Below are 20,562 nucleotides of genomic sequence, written 5' to 3'. Positions count from 1 at the left end.
AAGGCTAATTGTGTCACTTATAATTTAAAATCTGCGTAATACACTAATACTAAATGTCGCTGTTTTCTTTATTTTGTCGAAATAGAGAGAGCATAAAAATATATTTTTGATGAAGGTATTAGACTAATACCTGAATACCCCTCCGCTACGCCACTGATATTTTTTTCACTTCTGAAAAATTTTCATGTGAGTAATTTATATCATTTTTATCAGGTTTAAGATCAAAATAAGGTTAATCATTTAGTGCCAAATTCATTTAACTATATGAGGTGTACTTTGATCTGTACTGTAGTTTTTTATAATAATAATTGATCTGTTATCAGGCCTATTGATTATATAACGCAACACACTTTTGAACGTGGTTAAACGTGATGATACCGTAACTAGTACCTCTACTACTATGATGATGATTCATAATAATAATCTATAATTAAGCTTATTTTAAAGCCTGTGGACACAATACAAAACGGAGGTACTCAATACACGTCTGGGGTACGAAACCTACCGGTCTGAAAAACTGTAACAAAATAGATCTTTAAATTCGCGGTCTCAAGAAGTGAATATCAATCTATATTTCAGATTAATTGTAGGAAAAATAATTACTTTAACCGACTTTTTAACTGGAATGACACCTGTTTCCTGACCACGTTGACGTTTACGTATACTTCCACAATCAGTAGCCGTGTCTCAGTCAGATGTTTTGCGGTTTTATATGGAACGCCGAAAGGGCAACTTTCATACACAGTTGATTTTGAATCACACTCGGTTTTTAGGCACAGTCGGTTAACAAAAACATTCGATTTTCGTCAAGCATACTCGGTTTTCGTAGGCCCTATTCCAAATCATGTTAATTTTAATGCAAGATTTTTTACAAGCACAGTCGGATTTTAGGTTTCTTAATACGTTACAGTAAAACTTGGTTTAGCTGCCCCTGACCAAAATATTGTTTACTGTAGGCCCTATTACAACTCTTGTTAATTTTAATTTTATAGCAAACAAAAACATTTTCCAAGGAAAATGACGGAGAGAAATACAAGGTATTTTTCCACTCCAATTAACACAATTGCTGTTTCATATCATCTTAGTGGTTTCTAAAAAAATTTATGTTGTAAAAAAAAAATTATATGATACTGTTATTAAAACTTGTACATAAAGCATGAATCAATCAATTAGTCAATCAATCAGTAAATCGAACAATCTGCCTATTGAACAATCAATCAATATTCAATCAGTAAGTGTATATAGGCCTATATAAATCGTATAATGAAGTAACATATGAAATCAATATTGCTTTCGTAGCACTGTGGTAGACCTATACATTCTACACAAACACGGACACCCACTCATAATATATATTGGTAAAACGGTTGCGGTAACGATCGTAACGGGCATAAATGATCACATTCCTTCCTAATTATATAGAGATAGTAATGAAGCTGAAAATAAATGATAAAGCCCACTAGAATAAACTACTCCGATGTGTTATATCTATATAAAAAAAAATAACGAAACAATGAGTGAAAACCGTTCGCCAAGACCTATAAGGAATAACAACATCTATTTCCCAATTAGAATAATTTGGTTTAACACAATTATATACAGATGAGTGAATATAATATTGTTACCTTATTGCATTCCATATCGCTAAATGTTGCCGTGGCAATTTATTTCTGTAAGCATATAATGACAAGGTTCTCATTTAAAATCAATTAATGTTTGCTTTATTACTTGGAACTTAATTCTAAATCCGGCATTTCGCTATGACGTCGAAGGAGAGTCGTACGTCTTCAATGAAATAAGGGAAAGGCAGTTTATTGTCGCATATCCTGGAATCACGCCAGCTACGAGAATGACGGACCACCAGTATGGAAACGCGTTTGGTGAGCGTCCAGACACTAAAACTACTGACCAAACAAATGGAAAATCGTTTAAAAGTTTGATGTGCAACATCTTTGAGAGAACAACAGCCCACGGCATCCCGAACATATATAGATCCGAGACGAAACTAGGCAAGCTTATTTGGACTTCACTGTTTTTGACTGCAGTTTCGTTATTGCTGTACCAATCCAAAGAACTGGTGGCAAAATATCTAACTTATCCCGTTGACGTTCAGCTTGATGTTAAATACAAGATCGAGCTAGAGTTTCCCGCTGTCACGATTTGTAACATCAACCCTATCCGAGAATCCTTGCTTAGAGAAGATCCAGATTTGAAAGATACGAATCTGATAGAAGATAGTGATCAGGTAAACTTGTTTAGATTTTTCAAAAATCAGATATAGATGTATCTTTTCTTTTTTAATAAACAGTTATTACTAAAGTGAATTATTCTCATGTGAATCTTGTGAAGTTTTAAATTACATTTTATAATTCTTAGTATTTATTTCTTTAAAAAGAAAATACATCAACAGTATAAAGCAGACGCAACGATCTGATCTCCTTCCAAATTTGAGTCTATTAATACAAAATTATGCAAGCTGTATAGATTATTAACGACTTATTTGTGGTTCATTTCAATATCGTTGGCTGATTTATTTTTTTTTCTGTTTATAAATATGGACAAATTGATTCCGAAATTAAAGAATGAATGTATAATTAAGGACTATTCAAACATCAACCATTACATTACTCATCTATAACAAACAGGCGAAATTTAATTAAAGTCGAAGTACAACAAAACAAATAAAACCTCCTTGTTTAAATCATGGAGCTATAGCTATTTTATAGCTCCATGTTTAAATGGTCTATATTTATAGTGCGATGTATTCGATGGTGACGTGGATTTCAACCAAGACGAAAAAGAAGAATATCAGGGTTGGGAATACTTCCTTTCTCAAACCGATCCATATGGCACGGAGACAGTTGCTCGGCAGCAGATAGAGACACTAAGTAATCTGTTGTCAAATAAAAGCAACGAAGAGAAGAAAAACCTTGGACACCAAATTGAAGACTTGCTTGTCGGTTGTTCATGGTCAAGCCTTTCTTGTTCACCTGAGTAAGTTCGATATGAATTACTGTGTAAAACCCTGACCATATATAATAATAATAATAATAATAATAATAATAATAATAATAATAATAATAATAATAATATGCATATCATGACTATATATGGGCATACAACAATTTTTTTTGTCAAAGAAAAGTTAAGTCTGGACAGAGTTTAATATTGGAATATTGATTCTAAAGCTCTGTTCACACTATACATTTTAAGTGAAAAATATGATAATATTATGTGATATGCCATATTTGGATGTAGTATGACATCATCATGCCCACATATGGGCACTACACTAACTGTTAGTGCGGACAGAGATTATCATGCATCTGTTGCGACTCATCCAGTGTCTTCTTGACGTTGGCTATGCCTTTAATGGGTTCCGGCCCGGTACCACCCTGATACGTTGCCACCCGGCCTTCTGCCACCCGGCCCGTTGCCATCGGGCCTTTTACCACCGGCATTTAGCCACCAGCCTTCTGCTACCCAAGGCCTGTTGCCACCAAACCTTTTACCACCCGGCCTTTTGCCACCCTAGGCCCGTTATTGACATCCAGACCCGTTGCCAACCGGCCTTTTGCCACCCGGCCCGTTGCCACCCGGCCTGTTATTGACACCCAGACCTGTTGCCATCCGGCCTTTTGCCACCCGGCCTGTTGCTACCCTAGGCCCGTTGTCACCCGGCCTTTTACCACCATATGTTAAATGCGAATATTTACATTATACTGAATTGGGTTTTTTTAAACACAAATTTGTAATTATGGATGCATATGTTTTTATATTTTTTATTTGAATGGTGAAGTTGGTCTAAATCTAATTTAACTAATACTGTAGTGAACATTGTGTCCTGATTTATTTAATATATACTTTTTATTTAATCCATACAAAGAGGGCAATACTGTGTGTCCATCCAGTTTTAGTATATTTTTACAATCAAAAAACACAATTTAACTGTCATCAACTTATCAATTTACCTACCCGAATCACTAATTAAAGCCATAGATGAAATCGCTCCTATAAAATATGTGTGTATCAGAAATAAAACAAAACCATGGATGGATGGTGATCTTTTAGAACATATCAGGCTTCGTGATTCTCTGTTGAGTAAAGTAAAGAAAAACAGAAAAGACAAAGAAACATGGTGTAAGTTCTGTAAAATAAGAAACAAATTCCGAAGAGACGTAAAACGTGCAAAAAGTGAAAAAAAAAAAAGAAAATAAGAAAGAACCCATAAAGTTATGGGATCAACTTAAATAAAAACAAAACATTAACAATTAGAAAAAAAGACACCAAGAAGGTTTGCTGAGACTTTTGTTTACACTTTGTTTTGCGAACCTCCCCCCCCCCAATATTAATGACCCCGAATAAAAACAAGATTCCAACAAGCACCCAACCACCACACCACCCACATTCAAAAATTCTATTCCCACTTCCCCCACCCTCGCCTGGATGTACCTAGGAAAACTATTTAAAAAAAATAGTGGGACTAGTTTGGGCCCTACCTAAACTGGTCGAACATTTCGTTTGGGCCTGTACCCTAGCTGCACTGATGAGGCCTGGAAGGCCGAAACGGATCCGTCTGCACATATTGGGATTCCTTCCAGTGGATGCTTAGTTTATTTTGTCATTCTGATCGGATTTTCTCTACTGTTCCGTTTTAATTTTAATTTTAAATTGTTTTGCATTATATAGCCGTTTGCTGTTTTATGGGTTTTTCCTATTTGCCTTTCAAACATACATACTGTACATACATACATACATAGATACACATATACATACCTACATACATACATACATACATACATACTGATATGAATAAATGTTGATGAAACACAAGGAATGAAATAAAGTCTCCCCTTACCAATTATAAACAGTTAGGTTGTTTAAAAGTCGGCTCAGAGATAAGGTAGGTGCTGTAGTAGTAACGGTGAGTTTAAGCACCGTACTTGCGAATTTGATGCCTAATTGTCACATAGGAACTTGGTATAGTACCAGGGAACCAATTTTTGTAATAGTTAGAATTAGCCAATTTTTTGGCAAATTCATTACACAATTGCGTTCTACGGTATTGAAGTGTTTCCAAACCAAGTGTGTCAAGAGATTCAGAGTAAGAAGTATATGCATTACCAAGTATACATTTGCAAACCTTCTTCTGAATTCTCTTTATGTTCTGGATATGACCTTTAGTTAACCCGGAATTCCATATTGGGCATGCATAATCTAAGATAGGTCGTAGGTAATTTTTTATGCACTACAGTACAACCATTTCACTGTTAATTAAATAGGCCAACACCGTTACATTTTCTTATTATAAACAATTTTTGATTTGTCTTTTTTGCAGGGATTACAAAAGTACAACCAAAACCTCCTCTAAAATTGTTTTAAAAATAGATGATGAAATTTGTTTTGATGATAACATGTTTGCAAATTATATATTTAAATTTTTTACATAACTTCCAATCTTGCATGTAAAGGGGGGGGGGCTGTAGCCCCCCCCCCAACTCCCCTAGCGCCGCCACTATTTGCGGGATGGTGCCAGTGGCCTCAAACGTCCTGTACCGCACATAGTAAATTGAAGTCTTTTAACAAACACAGTACCAGGTGATTTCAAGATTGCCCGTGTATACCCCCAGTTTAAGAAAAATGATAAATCGAATGCTTCCAACTATAGACCAATAAGTATTCTGAGTGTAATGTCAAATACTTGAAAAGACAGTGTATATACAAATAGAAGAGTATAATAACATCTTACTTGAATTTCAATCAGGTCTTAGAACGTTTTCTCTACAGACTCTTGCTTAATTCATGTAACTGATTATATCTGTACCCATGTCAAATGGAAATACACTGGAATGGTAACATTAGATCTACAAAACGCTTTTGACACCGTTGGTCACGATATTCTGTTTAAGTTACAGCAATCGGGATTGGGCCAATTCAGTGGTTTCGATCATACAGACAACTAATTCTATCTGTGAACAAATCAGAATCTAGGCCACTTGGAATAGAATTTGGTGTCCCACAAGGAAGTATCTTAGGCCCCCCACACCCTTTTTGTTTCTTTGTTATGTAAATTATATGTCAACAAGCGTAAACTGTGAACGTTTACTGTACGCTGAAGATAGTGTTCTTTTGGTGTCGGATAGAGACCGTATTTTTGTAGCAGTCTCAGTGCAGAATTGGTGTCATGTAATCAATGGCTCATTGATAACAAACTGTTACACTTAGGTAAAACTGAGGCCGTAATATTTAGAACGAATCATAAGCTAAAAAAGATCGATGAGTTTTCAGTTAATTGCAACAGTGTTCCTATAAAAACAATGAACTCAATCAAATATTTTGGAATATAACTGGACTAATCACTAACAAGTGAACATATAATAAGTTCGTTTTATGCCTCAGAAATAAAAAAAAAATGGAACAAATTACCAAATGAATTAAGAACACCGTAAGCATAGATTTGTTTAAAAAATCAATCAAAGAATATTTATCTAACCTGCTTCTTTAATTACTAAAAATGATTATTTAAAAAAAAAAAAAACATTTATTCCTTAATTAGGTGATAATTTTTTTATCTAATTTTAATTGCGCGACCACAACGAAAATATACATGTGAATTATTATTTATTAAAATAAACGGGCCGGGTGGCTAAAGCCCACGTCGCAACGGGCCTAGGGTGGCAACAGGCCGGGTGGCAAAATACCGGGTGGACGGGCCTAAAGTGGTAACGGGCCTAGGTGGCAAAAGGCCGGGTGTGCAACGGGCCTAGGATGGCAACGGGCTGGGTGGCAACTGGCCTGGAGGGAAAAATGTCGGGTGGCAAATGGCTGGGTGGCAAAAGGCCGGGTGGCAACATACCCGGTGGCAAAAGGCCTGGTGGCAAAAGGCCAGGTGTCCACGGGCCAATTTTACCATAATTAAGTGTTGTTTATAATTATTTAGTACACACACACGGGAGACACTAAAACCTTAACAGAAGTCAGTTTACAAACTAACTGAGGCCTATTCAACCACATATTCAAGCTAGAGCCGTTAATCTTTAAACAAAATCGATGCAGAGTAATAAGTCTACTCTACACAGAATGCTACTAATCATGACGAATTTATTTACGTTTAACCGACATTGAACGTCAACAACTCCAAGGGAAAATCGCTTCACACTCAAAACCTAAAATACTATATTACTTTTAAAAACAACTTTAATGTTGATACTTATGTATTTCATCTTGGAGATTTGAAATATAGACAGATTCTGACTAAACTTCGTCTAGCTATCCTCGAACTTGAAATCGAAACTGGTAAATGGTTCAAATCAAAATGAAATAATAGAAAATGCAAATTTTGCTCCTTAAATTTAGTTGAAGATGAATACCATTTTACATTGATCTGCCTATTTTAGTCGATATTAGGAATACTTTTATACCTGCATTTTTTAGTTCAAGTCCGCCTGTATTCAAATCCACCAGTACTCCTAATATTATTATTGATTTATCTAAATATTTATATTTATCATTTAAACGTAGAAACGATCATATTTCTCTTTAAATTTATGTTAATCTATATTTATATGGGTCAGAGGCCATTGTGTAAAAAGAATAAATAAATGTCCTTTGTCCCTTGGAACGAAAGCAAGTCTACTTCTTATTCTATTTATATATTTAAAAGGAGGCAAAATGTCAAATACCAAATAATATGAGAATTCAATGAGGTGAATCAACTTGGAAAATGATTAACACTTATTGTGTTTGTGATGAATTTAATACTGATAATATTATGTGCTTGTCTGAAATGCTTCTACCTGTCACGTGTTACTTCACACAATGTGAAATATAATATCATCGACTATAATGACAGACTTTAATAATAATTTTAAACAGTAATATATAGTTACGCAATACTATTCTATTCTTTACAATAATAAAATATCAGGTTACAATATTATTCAACATGGTATTAATTTATTTTAAATTTTGTTTTTAATATATATTCTTGTCATCGATTAGGAACTTTACGAATCATTTCTTTAATGCGTTTCATGGCAACTGCTATACCTTCAATTCAAATCCCAACAGCAGTGAACCAAAGAAAAGCAAGTATTCAGGACCTAGTGCAGGTAATGTATTTCTATTCAGAATTTGCAATGTTTATGAAAATTAGAACTCTAGCTTGCATTAATCAAAGTTATTGCCTACGGTATAGGATTTGATGAATACAAATCGATCTCATGATTTTATTACTACTACTACTATACTACCACTGCTACTGCTACACTACTACTACTACTACTACTGCTACTACTACTACTACTACTACTACTACCACTACTACTACTACTACTACTACTACTACTACTACTACTACTACTACTACTGCATTACTACTACTACTACTACTGTATTACTACTACTACTACTAGGCCTCCTACTACTACTACTGCTGCTGCTGCTGCTGTTGCTGCTACTGCTACTGCTATGGGGCTGATGGGAGGCGCGAAGGTGAAGTGGTGGGGGGGCTCGATGATCAGTTGAGGGGCGCTAATTCTGGGGGGTGGGCGACTGGGGGGCGAGTAAATTTTTTTTGGTAGTACTACTATACTACTACTACTACTACTGCTGCTGCTGCTGCTGCTATTACTACTAGCAAGAGCCCTCAGTAGAGAGCATATCTCCACCCACCGTCAATCTCTTTCCATAAAAAAAAAATCCTCAAAAATATGTTCCTACTTTCCAACCACTAACCATAATCTACTTTTAAAAAACTACACTAACACGAAAATTTCATTTAGATGAGTTGTTTTGTTTTTGAGATATCTGATCTGCGACGTTTTGATATGAATGATCCATAATCGAAACAAAAACATAATCGCTGCTTTTTTCGAACGCCTTTTATTGTATCAGTTGTATAACTGCCAAATCCAGACATGTTTTACTCTTATAGCTGACAACAAAATACATACAATGTGCTAGTGTTGAAATGGAAATATTTTGGAAATAGAAATATGGGAATTTAATTTTTAGCGTCACATTTTTAAATGTAAAGATAATTTTAAAATATTCCCAATAAGTTCCCAGAAAAGTGAAGTTAGTACATATAAAACGCTGTACACCTTTACTGTAATTGCAATAATTTAAATATTCATAGCTATTGTTTCTGCCTACGGTAATACGGAAACTTATTCTTTATCCACACCCTACTTCGGATCGTGACCAAAATTGACACACTTCTTGATTAAAACATGACAAACTATTCTGCCAATTGTCATTTTTATCCATAGATCCATTTTCAAGATAGTTAAGTCTGGGACCTTTTGGCCCTCAAATGAACAGTCGAATTTGGATCGTTAACAACACTTCATAATTTCTTCCTTGTACCTTGGGTAAAGCTTTAACGAAATTTCATTCATATCAGTTGATTAGTTTTTGAGATATCTTGTCTATGACGTTTGCTCTAAAATCCCTTTAAATGGCCCTCACATCCACACCATACTCCGGATAATCACCAAAATTTAATCATTTCTTCATTTGGTTATACCTAACACTACCTGTAATTTTCAGTCATGTCTGTGCAGCCTTTTATAAGATATGTCGCAAACAAAAAAATACACACGAAAACAGCAAATAGTGACACGCACACACACCTACACGACTGAAAACATATCTCCTTATCGGAGATAATAATAATAATAATGTAGATTAAGGTGATATTGATTATAACGACAACAAAAATGATGGTGATAATAATTATAATATGACCATTAATAATAATTATATAATTACGTGTGTATATAAAATACACTGAAGCTTGAAATCAACATGTTTTCATCAAGGATTTTTTGTTTGCGTATTACATAATAGGACTAAGTATAATGCTGTTTATTGAGCAAAATGAATATTTGTACGATGTTTCGGCGAGTGCAGGGGTACGGGTTGTTATACATGACCAAGGCAAGATGCCCTTTCCGGAAGAGGAAGGCTACTACGTATCTCCCGGGCATCATACATCCATCGCATTAAGAAGGGTAAGTCTTATTTACACAGAGGATACACTTACCCTCCTTGTGAAATGTCGCGATGCGATAAAAAGAAGATAACCACTAAAAAGAGGCTACGTATTGCATGATATCTGGCTAGATTTTGACAGAATAAATTCTTCCCATCGGCTACTACTCGTTGAACCCACTCGTTGAACTACTCGTTGAAAAGCACTGGAAAAATATTTCCTTTTCGTGTTACTGTCAAACACGAAGTTCCGTGAGAGAGTAGTATATCGTATTTATTTTAATAAACGCCACACGGGTTGTTTATTGTTGAGAAGGATTTTTGACGGGACACTTATTCGAGGGAGGCGTTTATTCGGGATAAGCGTTTAGATACGTATATACTCAAATAAATGCCCCATTTTCGCTGTAAACGTGGATCTACCGTGAAAATGTGTTATTGTGTGATCATGAAGATTTATTGATCCAACCTGATTAGAAAAAATGTAATTTACTGGAGTAGAACAATAATAGAATGTGTTGACAATGATGTTGCTTCCATTAGATTTGTTTACAATAATTTAGGGGCGTTTGTTGGGGGAAAAATACAGTTCTCGGGGCGTTTATTCCAAATGAGATATGAAAGGGTGAATTTATTCAAATCGGGGCGTTTATTCGAATAAATACGTGTATTCAATCATTATACATATAAGTGTATATTTACATTATAATAATAATTTGATAGATGGGTCAATTGGCGAATTGAGTCTTGACATGTGAATGAAGAAGTGTACTGAACGAAGTGAACTTAAACGAAAGATTGTGTTTATAAAAATAACTCAACTAGTCTAAAAAATCCAAACCTTAAGAATAGACCAACTTGAGTTTTAGTCGGTAAATTATACACTTTAAATATCCAAATAGCTGAACCCAGTGTGTAGTAATCCATCCATTAGGCTGTCTAATTTCAATATTTTATTTTTTTTTAAAACAACGATTAAGAAACTAATGTTTTGTTGACATTAGAACCCAACACCATTCGCTTATTGTTCGATATCCACAAACTAAAGAGGTTAGTAAACATCAATATTTTACACTGTATATTCATACGCGCTGGCGCTGACAAGTCTTCACGGCCGTTCCAATAACAAACAATGTGATGAATTATCAAATTGTAATTCACTGATGCTTAATTATATTTGAAGCAAATCTGTACAATAACAATGCAATTAGAGAGCTGTTTTTGTAAAGGGCGTTGTTAATCGCGACTCTACCGGTAATAATTAAATCCAGTCCTTCTCTCTAGTCATTGGTATTGGAATAATTAACAGTTGTAAAAATGTATAATGTCTGATTGAGGGAGCCAATTAAAAAATCCATTCGGTTTTCGAAGATCTCATTTAAATTACACATCAAATGTGAGTTCCCAAATGATCACGTGCTAAATTAACCCCGTCAATCCGTGTAGGACTGGCTTAGTATAGTAGAAAAGCTGTCACATGCGAGTAGAACTGGCCAGCAGACACGGTGTCACACACCTGCGACTAGCATTGGCCTGCCTGGCAGATTGCTACAAACGGATTAGACCACTGGCCACATTTAACTCTTTTTTTATTCATTCTTCCAGACACGTCAAATTTTAATTTAAGCAAAACGTAATCACGTTACAATTGAAACTTATAAATAACAAAAGATTTTATTAGAGAAAATGTTTTTATTTAGAATTTTTTAATCAATTCACTGTATTGTGGGTTTTAAAAAATGTTTCTTTTAAACGGTAGTTTATGTTTCTAGTTACCTTGACAAATTGTTTATCCATCTTCGTAATATTTAGGGTGTTTAAATAACAGTAAACAGAATAATATAAATTTCATTATACAGTATACCCAGGAAAGGTGATCACACTTTTTACTAAAATGGAAATAATATTCTAACTGGATTGATGCTGTCTCTGAGTTCCACTTTGTATAATATTTTGAAGTCCAATGCTATGTTCCATTGTTTCACCTAAGAGGTTTCAAGCACGGTTACCTAATTTATATAATTCTTTAATTCAATCTGATATCAATATTGATATTTTCTTATTCTATTTTTAAAACACACTGTATTACTTTCTTAAAAATAATTATGTAATTTAAAACTTATGGTTTGTTTTTTTTTTTTTTTTTGATTTTAGCAAATGAATTTTACAATGTTTTTTTTTTTTCAGTGTCTATATATTTATAAAATATTGTCTTAGTTTCATTTCTTTAAGTGGCAACTTGCGTTGCTGTTGAAAGGTGAACAAATAAAAATAAAAATAAAATGATATGATAACAAATGTTATCTAATCATGTGGCTAATGGGATTGGTATATTGATTCTAATAGGTTGAAATAAACCGGTTGTCAACCTATGACAAACCTTGCATGTCTGAAGAAGAAATGGCCAACTACTGGGACTTCTACACATTCTACGGAGTCGAATACAATCAACAGGTAGGTCTAAACCTTGTGCGTGTAAGTAAATTGTACATCTCAATATAAATGTCCAGTTTAAAAATCATTATAATTTTAATCATTTTAACATCTTCAATTTTATTGTCCGTCTATTTATTTATTTACCGTCATCTTGAATCTGTAGTTTTTAAGCATAAGTTTGCATGGACAAATTCTTGAAATAAGAATGCTTTTTCTTGATAGTTTTAACTGTTTTAAAAATTCGTTTTACAATTCTATATGTTCTTTGTAAATTGTTTACTGGCATTTCATATTAATGTTAATTGCAATCGTTTATTGCTGATCTGTTTGAATCTTCTATATTGGTTTTTTTTATGTATATTTTCGTGTAAAGATGCCTATAGTATAGGAGAGCCACTTGATAGTGATTGTACTTTTGGCAATCCTCAGATAATGAACATCTTGTTTTGCCTTGTATTAATTTTAACTGGATATTGAATAAATGAAAAATTACCTTCATGTCATTACCGTATTCTTGCTAGATTTACGGCATTAAAATGCACCTGCTGCAATATCTACGCAAAAACAGTTTTGCGTTACATTCTACAAGTTCGTACTGAATAGAAGTATTGTAATTACGATTTTGTGGAAAAAATAAACGAAAAAAATATTGTTTGTGGGTAAATCCTACATATACAAACAATTAGGGAATTAGCAGTGGGCTCCATCTCATCCTATATGCATAAGTATCACTGCAGGCCAGCTTGAACAGTGGTGGAGCTAGCGTCTGAAATCTGGGGGTGGGGGAGCAAGTAGGGAGCAAGATGAAATTTTAGGGAAAAATAAAACAAATGCCCCTTTCCCCTTGCAGCGCCGCCACTAAGAGTGACTATTCCTTTTACATGTATATACTTTTTGACTGTATGTGTTTAACATAAATACAATGACCATTTTAAATGAGAAAAAAAATAGAAGCAATTATCTACATAAAATGCAGCAAACATCAGACTTAAGCCGGATACAGTGCCACGGTGCTACGCAACGCATAACACCAGTGCTTCGTTTTTTGCTGTTTATACAATACTATTTATATTACAATCTTACACTCTTGTTATGATATCCATCTGTCCTGATTCTCAACCCTCAAAACAGATATTTTTGCTCCACCTGCCAGTTATCTTGTCTTTTTCCCTCCCTGTCATACTTGATCTAGTCATTATATGTTCATATTATTTATTTTAGTTCTTATTTAGTTGCAAACGTTGCTTACCAATTAGGATTTTCATGATTAAATAATATGAATGCATACTATACGATGTTGATGGACGACACATTTCTGATTGCGTTATGTTTTATTACAATTAATATCATCATTTAATCATCATGCCATCATCATCATCATCATCATTTATTATCATCATTATTTATTATCGTTTAATTATTATTTCTTTTATTATTATTATTTCTTTTATTATTATTATTATTATTATTATTATTAATATTATTATTTTTTTTGTCTTTCGTGGGGTTCTCCCACCTTTAATGATTCTTCTTCAACTTGCATTTACTTAAACAGCAGTATAAAAGCATACAATGTGTAAAAAGTAGCAAATGCTTGAAACCCATCAAGAGAACAAAACAAACTTGTATTAAAATATAGTGCTATATTACAAGAGCGCTTTAAATTTACACACAATGAAATACTTTTAAAACACCTTTATAGACAAATACCCATTTTACATACGAGAGCATAAAAAAGTAAATTCAAATTTACCTTAAATTATCTTATGATTACAATCTAATGTATGTACAAAAATCAGAAAAAAAGCTAAAATAATATAATACTATAAATCTCAAAAATATCAAAACAATACGTCTTGATTGACTGTATTATTACTGTCTCTTATACACATCTAGATGTGTAAGTCATATTTGTCCACATGTGTTCAAATAATAAAACAGAAAATAAGACAAAATAATGATGCGGAAACGTTGAGTTAGACACAATATAATTAATAATTATATATATATATATATATATATTATATATACACACACACATAAGACCTACATACATATACACACACACGCATAAAGTATATGGCAACATGATATAATAAATCAAACATATCAAGACATAGTTCATCAACGAAAGTTCCTTATTTATAGTTATATGAAACAAGAGGTCTCTGGTGAGAATCGAACCACACTCTTTCGCAATCATACAGGCATCCGTACATTACGGAAGACCACCAGTCCCTCTCTCCCCTCCTACAACTTCAGAGCTCAATCATAGTGGAGCCAATTTTAAGCTACTACTGTACGTAATAAAAAGTTAGCAGCTGGCAAATGATACACGAATTAGATGATAATACAGTGCTCAAACAAATATTATTATTATTAATATTGTTATTAGCCATAATAACATTATTATTAATATTTCATCATCATCATCATCATCATCATCACAACCATGTCATTATGATTTATTATTGTTTCATTTATCTGTCTTACTAATAGACTTGTGTGAAGACGTGTTATCAACGACAAATAATGGAACATTGCGGTTGCTATGACATATACTATCCTACCAATGAAACAAGCTTGGATCCAAAAGAAAGGACTGTCAAACCATGTGACCTTACAAATGAAGAAGATGGTAAGTGATACCAGTAGGCTATTCAAGTGCGCAGGATTATGTTTCAAGCGGCATATATTATAGAAATTGATTTATAATGAATTTATATGGAACGCCACAAGGGTCAATAATGATCTGACACTTGTTTGTGTTTTGAATTAAATAGTCTACGCGCTGCATCAGGATGGACAGCCAAACATACTGTAATATATCTCCCCGGAGTGGCAATCAAACTTAATAACCGACCAATCAGAACAGAGCCAGGAATTGGCGGTTGTCCCACAAACACATAAATTGACCTTTCCGGAGTGTCAATTAAACCAAAGAACTGACCAATCAGAACAGACACCCATGAGTACGCTGCTGAAACAACAAGTTGTCCCACTAACGCACGTGCTTGTACAATATCCAAGATGCAGGCGAAAATTACCCACACTCATGGCCGGCGAAACCGGGGAGCCCGGGCCCCTCACTTTTGGGCAAAAAAATAAATGTCTATGGAGATTTTTGTATGATCGGAAAGAAATGCAAGAAAACAAGGAGGGAAGAATGAGGAGAGGGAGGAGAAAGAGAGTGTTTTTCCGGTCCCCGACCGAGTTACATTTTTTCGCAATTCACATTGGCGGATCTGGGAGGGTCGGGGTCCTGACCCCCTCTCTAGAGCAGAGAAAAAAAAAAAAAAAAAAAAAAAAAAAAAAAGAATTCTAGACCTACTTTTTCAGGACCGTGAGCTGAATTTATTGTTACAATAAGAACATTATTAGTCGGGAAAGCACATTTCCCGCCATCAAGGAATTAAGATTTTCAGGAGGGAGAACAATTTTTGGGATATATCGATTCATGTCAAAAGAATACGTATGCAATTGCCCAAATTTTAAATGTACCCCTTCCCTATGTATACACACATGGCCTATTTACTGTAATAAGAATGAAAAAAAATTACCTGATCGTTTTCAAAAGGGGAAAACCTTGAATTTTTAAGAACTTCGAAGTCATTAAAAGGTACGAAAGCCTATTCGTGCCACTTAAGTATATAAAATCATCAAAATGTAATCCGAAATTTCGGATTAGTAATCCGAAATAACGGATTAGTAATCCGTTATTTTGAATTAGTAACTCGTAATTTCGGATTACTAATCCGAAATTTCGAATTAGTAATTCGTTATTTTGGATTACTAATCCGAAATAACGATTATTTCGGATTATTAATTCGAAATTTCGGATTAGTAATTCGTTATTTCGGATTACTAATCCGAAATTTCGAATTAGTAATTCGTTATTTCGAGTTAGTAATCCGAAATAACGAAATACTAATTCGAAATTTCGGATTACTAATCCGAAATAACGAATTACTAATTCGAAATAACGAATTACTTAATTCGAAATAACGAATTACTAACTCGAAATAACGAATTAGTAATACAAAATAACGAATTACTAACTCGTACTAACTCGAAATAACGAATTACTGAGTGAATTTTCAAGAGCCAGTACACATGTGACAAAGATGTGTTTGATCTTTGTTCGATATTAATGAGAGAAAGACAACTGTCTCAACCAAATAATCCTGAAGAGTGTCTGTCTTTGTATAATGTTTTACGAATTGCAATAACTGAATTACTTTTTCTCAATAAACAGTGTGTACAGTAACAGGTACAACAAAAATTACTGCAACAAAAAAGATTTAAGTTTATACATTTAAAAAAATTAAAGAAAAACATAGGCCTATAATTATTTTCAGTGTCTCGATTTTAATGAAAATATTTTTTATTAATAATGCAAAAACAGACATTATACAGTACACTATAATTTATGATAAACTAGACTTTTTTTCCAGTATAGCTCAGCAAGACATAATCACCATACTAATAGCTATTTATTGTGATCCTGTGTAAATACTGTTTTTCTTTCTTTTCTCACTGTAGTAAATAATGAATAGATTATTAAATACATGCCAATATTAAATGGACAATTATGTTAGTTCTTTTTATTTGTAACCTGTCTCTTATACACTTTTTATTTGTAACAACGCTATTATGACAGCATGATTCATGTGTTCCTTTCAAAATTACTGAAACCGAGTGAAACGTGTGAAAACTAGGGCAAGACGTTACCGCGTCCCAACTCTCTCTCTCTCTAGGCCTAGGCCTACGTCCTCGCTCCTGAGTAATTCGTTATTTCGAGTTAGTAATTCGTTATTTCGGATTACTAATCCGAAATTTCAAATTACTAACTCGAAATAACGAATTACTAACTCGAAATAACGAATTAGTAATCCGAAATAACGAATTACTAACTCGAAATAACGAATTGCTAATTCGAAATTTCGGATTAGTAATCCGAAATAACGAATTACTAATCCGAAATTTCGAATTAGTAATTCGTTATTTCGGATTAGTAATCCGAAAAAACGAATTACTAATTCGAAATATAACGATAATTTGAAATAAGAATTACTTAATTCGAAATTTCGGATTAGTAATCCGAAATAACGGATTACTAATTCGAAATAACGAATTACTAATTCGAAATTTCGGATTAGTAATCCGAAATAACGAGTTACTAATTCAAAATAACGGATTACTAATCCGTTATTTCGGATTACTAATCCGAAATTTCGGATTACATTTTGATGATTTTATATACTTAAGTGGCACGAATAGGCTTTCGTAAAAAGGCACTTCAGAACTCGGGAAGCTTATCTTCCTGCCATTTCGAAATCAACATTTTTCGCAGGACCCGATTCCTAGAATCCTTATAAGAGTGGGAAAATCTTGAATTTTGAAGAACTTTAGAATCATTAAAATACACCTACCTCAAAAGTAGGAAAAGCTCATTTCCTGCCATCTAGGAATCCAAATTTTTCCGGGTGTAGAACCTTCGGACCCCACTTCCTTTTGGGGGTTTTGGGGATAAATCTTGACCCCACTCCTAAATTTGAATCCAGATCCCCCTGATTCATATTCTCATTCATCTTACTAGTGGCCTCCCCACTTTGAAAAACGTTCAGCCGGCCCTGACACTAACATGCTTTCTCCAGAGTTGGTCCGTTTCCTTGCAGGAAATAATCTATACCCAATAGGAACAGTAAGACAATGTATGAACTAATGTTTACCACTAAATGGTATGAAACAATTATACATCTAAACAGAAGGAATTTCCCAGCCCGTTATATTCTGAACACGTATAATACCATGGTTAATCATTAATTATTATGCAACAAGTTGGGGTTTTTTTTTTAATTAATTGTTTTAAATATTTTGATAAGACAATGTGTATTTTTATATAAATTATAATCTAATTGTTATAACTTATTTTGATATGTTATGAGTATGTAAATTAATTTTATTTTTCTAGTTTTGTAAATATAATTAAAATGTCTTACCAAAATAATTTTATCAATTTTTACAATCTTATTTAAAAGTATTCTCGTAATCCAGCGTTAATGCTGTTAGTTGAGATGAAATAAAATTGAATTGAAATGAATCGAATGTAAGTGGGTGCCATAAGACGATTCAGTTATAGTATTTTTCTGATGTGCGTTGTCACTTTGTTGATTGCTTGCACACATCGACGTTGAGTTGGATCAGTGTTAGCTCATGAATATCAATATCCACCTCAATCGTAGCCGCGCTGAAAGACTTGCAATACATACAAAGAATCATGATTAGCGCCCTTGTTTGTTGGTCTTCAGAACTCTAGGCGCGTACTGAAAATGTTTTTAACCATGGACCTATTTAGGGTACCGGTACTTTGGTAAAATCTCATGAATTATTCATAATAATCCTTATAGAACATATTTTGCGCATGCGCAATATTCGTATTTGAATAAATCAAAAATAAAACAGGTGATTGATTTGATACATAGAAGTGATATAGGCCTATTTACTGTCAGTCTGAAAATACAATACTAAATAATTTTTCAATTAAAATTTTAAAATTCCTACTATGTAAACTAAGAAACTTCGCTCGATGCTGCGAAGCTATAGGACTTCGCAAATATGCCCATACAGTGGTCCACTGGCACCACCACCTGGGGAGGATGCAGAGGGGTGGAGACGGTACGATCGCATCCCACTAAATTGTATTAAGAAAAATAATTGTTTTAGTATATTGTTGACATGAATTATCGGTAATATTTTTAAGGTATGAGAGTGCAATTTCCGGGCACCTAGAGGTTCATGTTTTTAAAAATGTTTCCACCTCAGCCCCAACCATGGTGGGGCTGAGGTGGTGTCGACTCCTACGCTCCTCCTACTGCCAAATTCTGCATCCGTCTCAGACCACTATATGCTTTACGATATAGGCCTAGACGAGGTTTAACGTGAAGGATGCATCCATCATAGATGATCATTCGTCATGCAATATCATAGTCCTAAAAACAAATCATTGTTTTATTCATATCTAACATAAGAAAATACGTACAAAAGAAAGTAAACAAGTTGCATAACATAAATAAATCACCTCCTTTTATCTTTACTTTAAAATATTTGTTAATAATAAGTTCACGGTAATAATGAAACAGACTGGATGTTGATATTACACCAGTAGCAGACTGAATGAAGGCTCTAATGTTACGTGACTGTAAGCAATAATTCTGCAACTAATTTAAAGTACTCATATAGGACTATTCTGCTTTTTTTTTCTTTTTAATCATTGTATTCGCTCAGTTCGCCCAAAATCGAATTAATTTTTTAATTGAACACTAGGTTCTCGTGGATGCACAGAGCTATGGGATGCCATACGCAGCAAAAGTCTACTGTTAAAATCAAAATGTAATTGCAAAATTTAATGTCTAATTTATCAAAAGGTAGGTTTAATTTCTAAAAATGTAAAAAATTAGAATTACATTTTGGAAAATTAAAACTAAGTTTTAAAATATTAAAACTTCGTTTTGAAAAATAAGATCTACATTTTGAGAAATTACATCTACGTTTTGATAAATTAGACCTTGAATTTTGCAATTAACATTTTGATTTCAACATAGACTTTGCTGCGTATTACACCCCATATTCACTAGCCTATGCCTAGTAGTGTAATAATAATTTAAAACTCCAGATAAACATCTTGCATCTATTACCTTCCAAGGAAATTTTTTGGGCGCCCGTTCGTCTTAAGATCAATTAACGCTCTGGTTTGGGGGTGGGGAGGGAGAGTTACGTTTTATTTAGAGAATGGCAATAACATTTTTGTTTTGCGTTTTAGTGCATATGCATGAACAACGTGTTATAACGTCAGATACGGCCAGGACAAGGCAAGTCGCAATCGCCGGTACACTGAGCGACCGACGCGTTTGAAATGCGTTGTTCACGGCATTGGACTGCAGGGAAAATTGATTCCCACCATCGTTAATGGAACGGGCCGCGATTTTTTTTTTTCCGTACGAAACATTTGCATGAAACTTCACTCGGGACATCTCGGATTGACTCAAGTGAGTACGATACGAGGAACAAGATCAGACACTTCGCAATGTCGTGACGCTCGAGTTTTACTATTACAGTACTGTATTGCTC

General features: G+C 33.9%; 1 protein-coding gene across 1 annotated transcript in view; it reads left to right on the top strand.

The window, feature by feature from the left end:
- Window positions 1-1,771: 1,771 nt before the first annotated feature.
- Window positions 1,772-20,562, top strand: part of LOC117100752 (acid-sensing ion channel 1A-like) — a 24,407-nt gene continuing 5,616 nt past the window's right edge. The window contains exons 1-6 of the mRNA XM_033240548.1: window positions 1,772-2,245; window positions 2,756-2,994; window positions 8,002-8,111; window positions 9,853-10,016; window positions 12,343-12,450; window positions 14,932-15,070. Coding sequence (XP_033096439.1) covers window positions 1,850-2,245; window positions 2,756-2,994; window positions 8,002-8,111; window positions 9,853-10,016; window positions 12,343-12,450; window positions 14,932-15,070 — 1,156 coding nt within the window. The 5' untranslated portion in view covers window positions 1,772-1,849. The remainder of the gene's footprint in view (window positions 2,246-2,755; window positions 2,995-8,001; window positions 8,112-9,852; window positions 10,017-12,342; window positions 12,451-14,931; window positions 15,071-20,562) is intronic.

Source organism: Anneissia japonica, unplaced genomic scaffold, assembly GCF_011630105.1.
Source record: "Anneissia japonica isolate Jap-2015-1 unplaced genomic scaffold, ASM1163010v1 scaffold670_len1213532_cov191, whole genome shotgun sequence".
In the NCBI taxonomy this organism is placed as follows: Eukaryota; Metazoa; Echinodermata; class Crinoidea; order Comatulida; family Comatulidae; genus Anneissia; species Anneissia japonica.
This window is presented reverse-complemented; position numbering and strand designations above follow the sequence as displayed.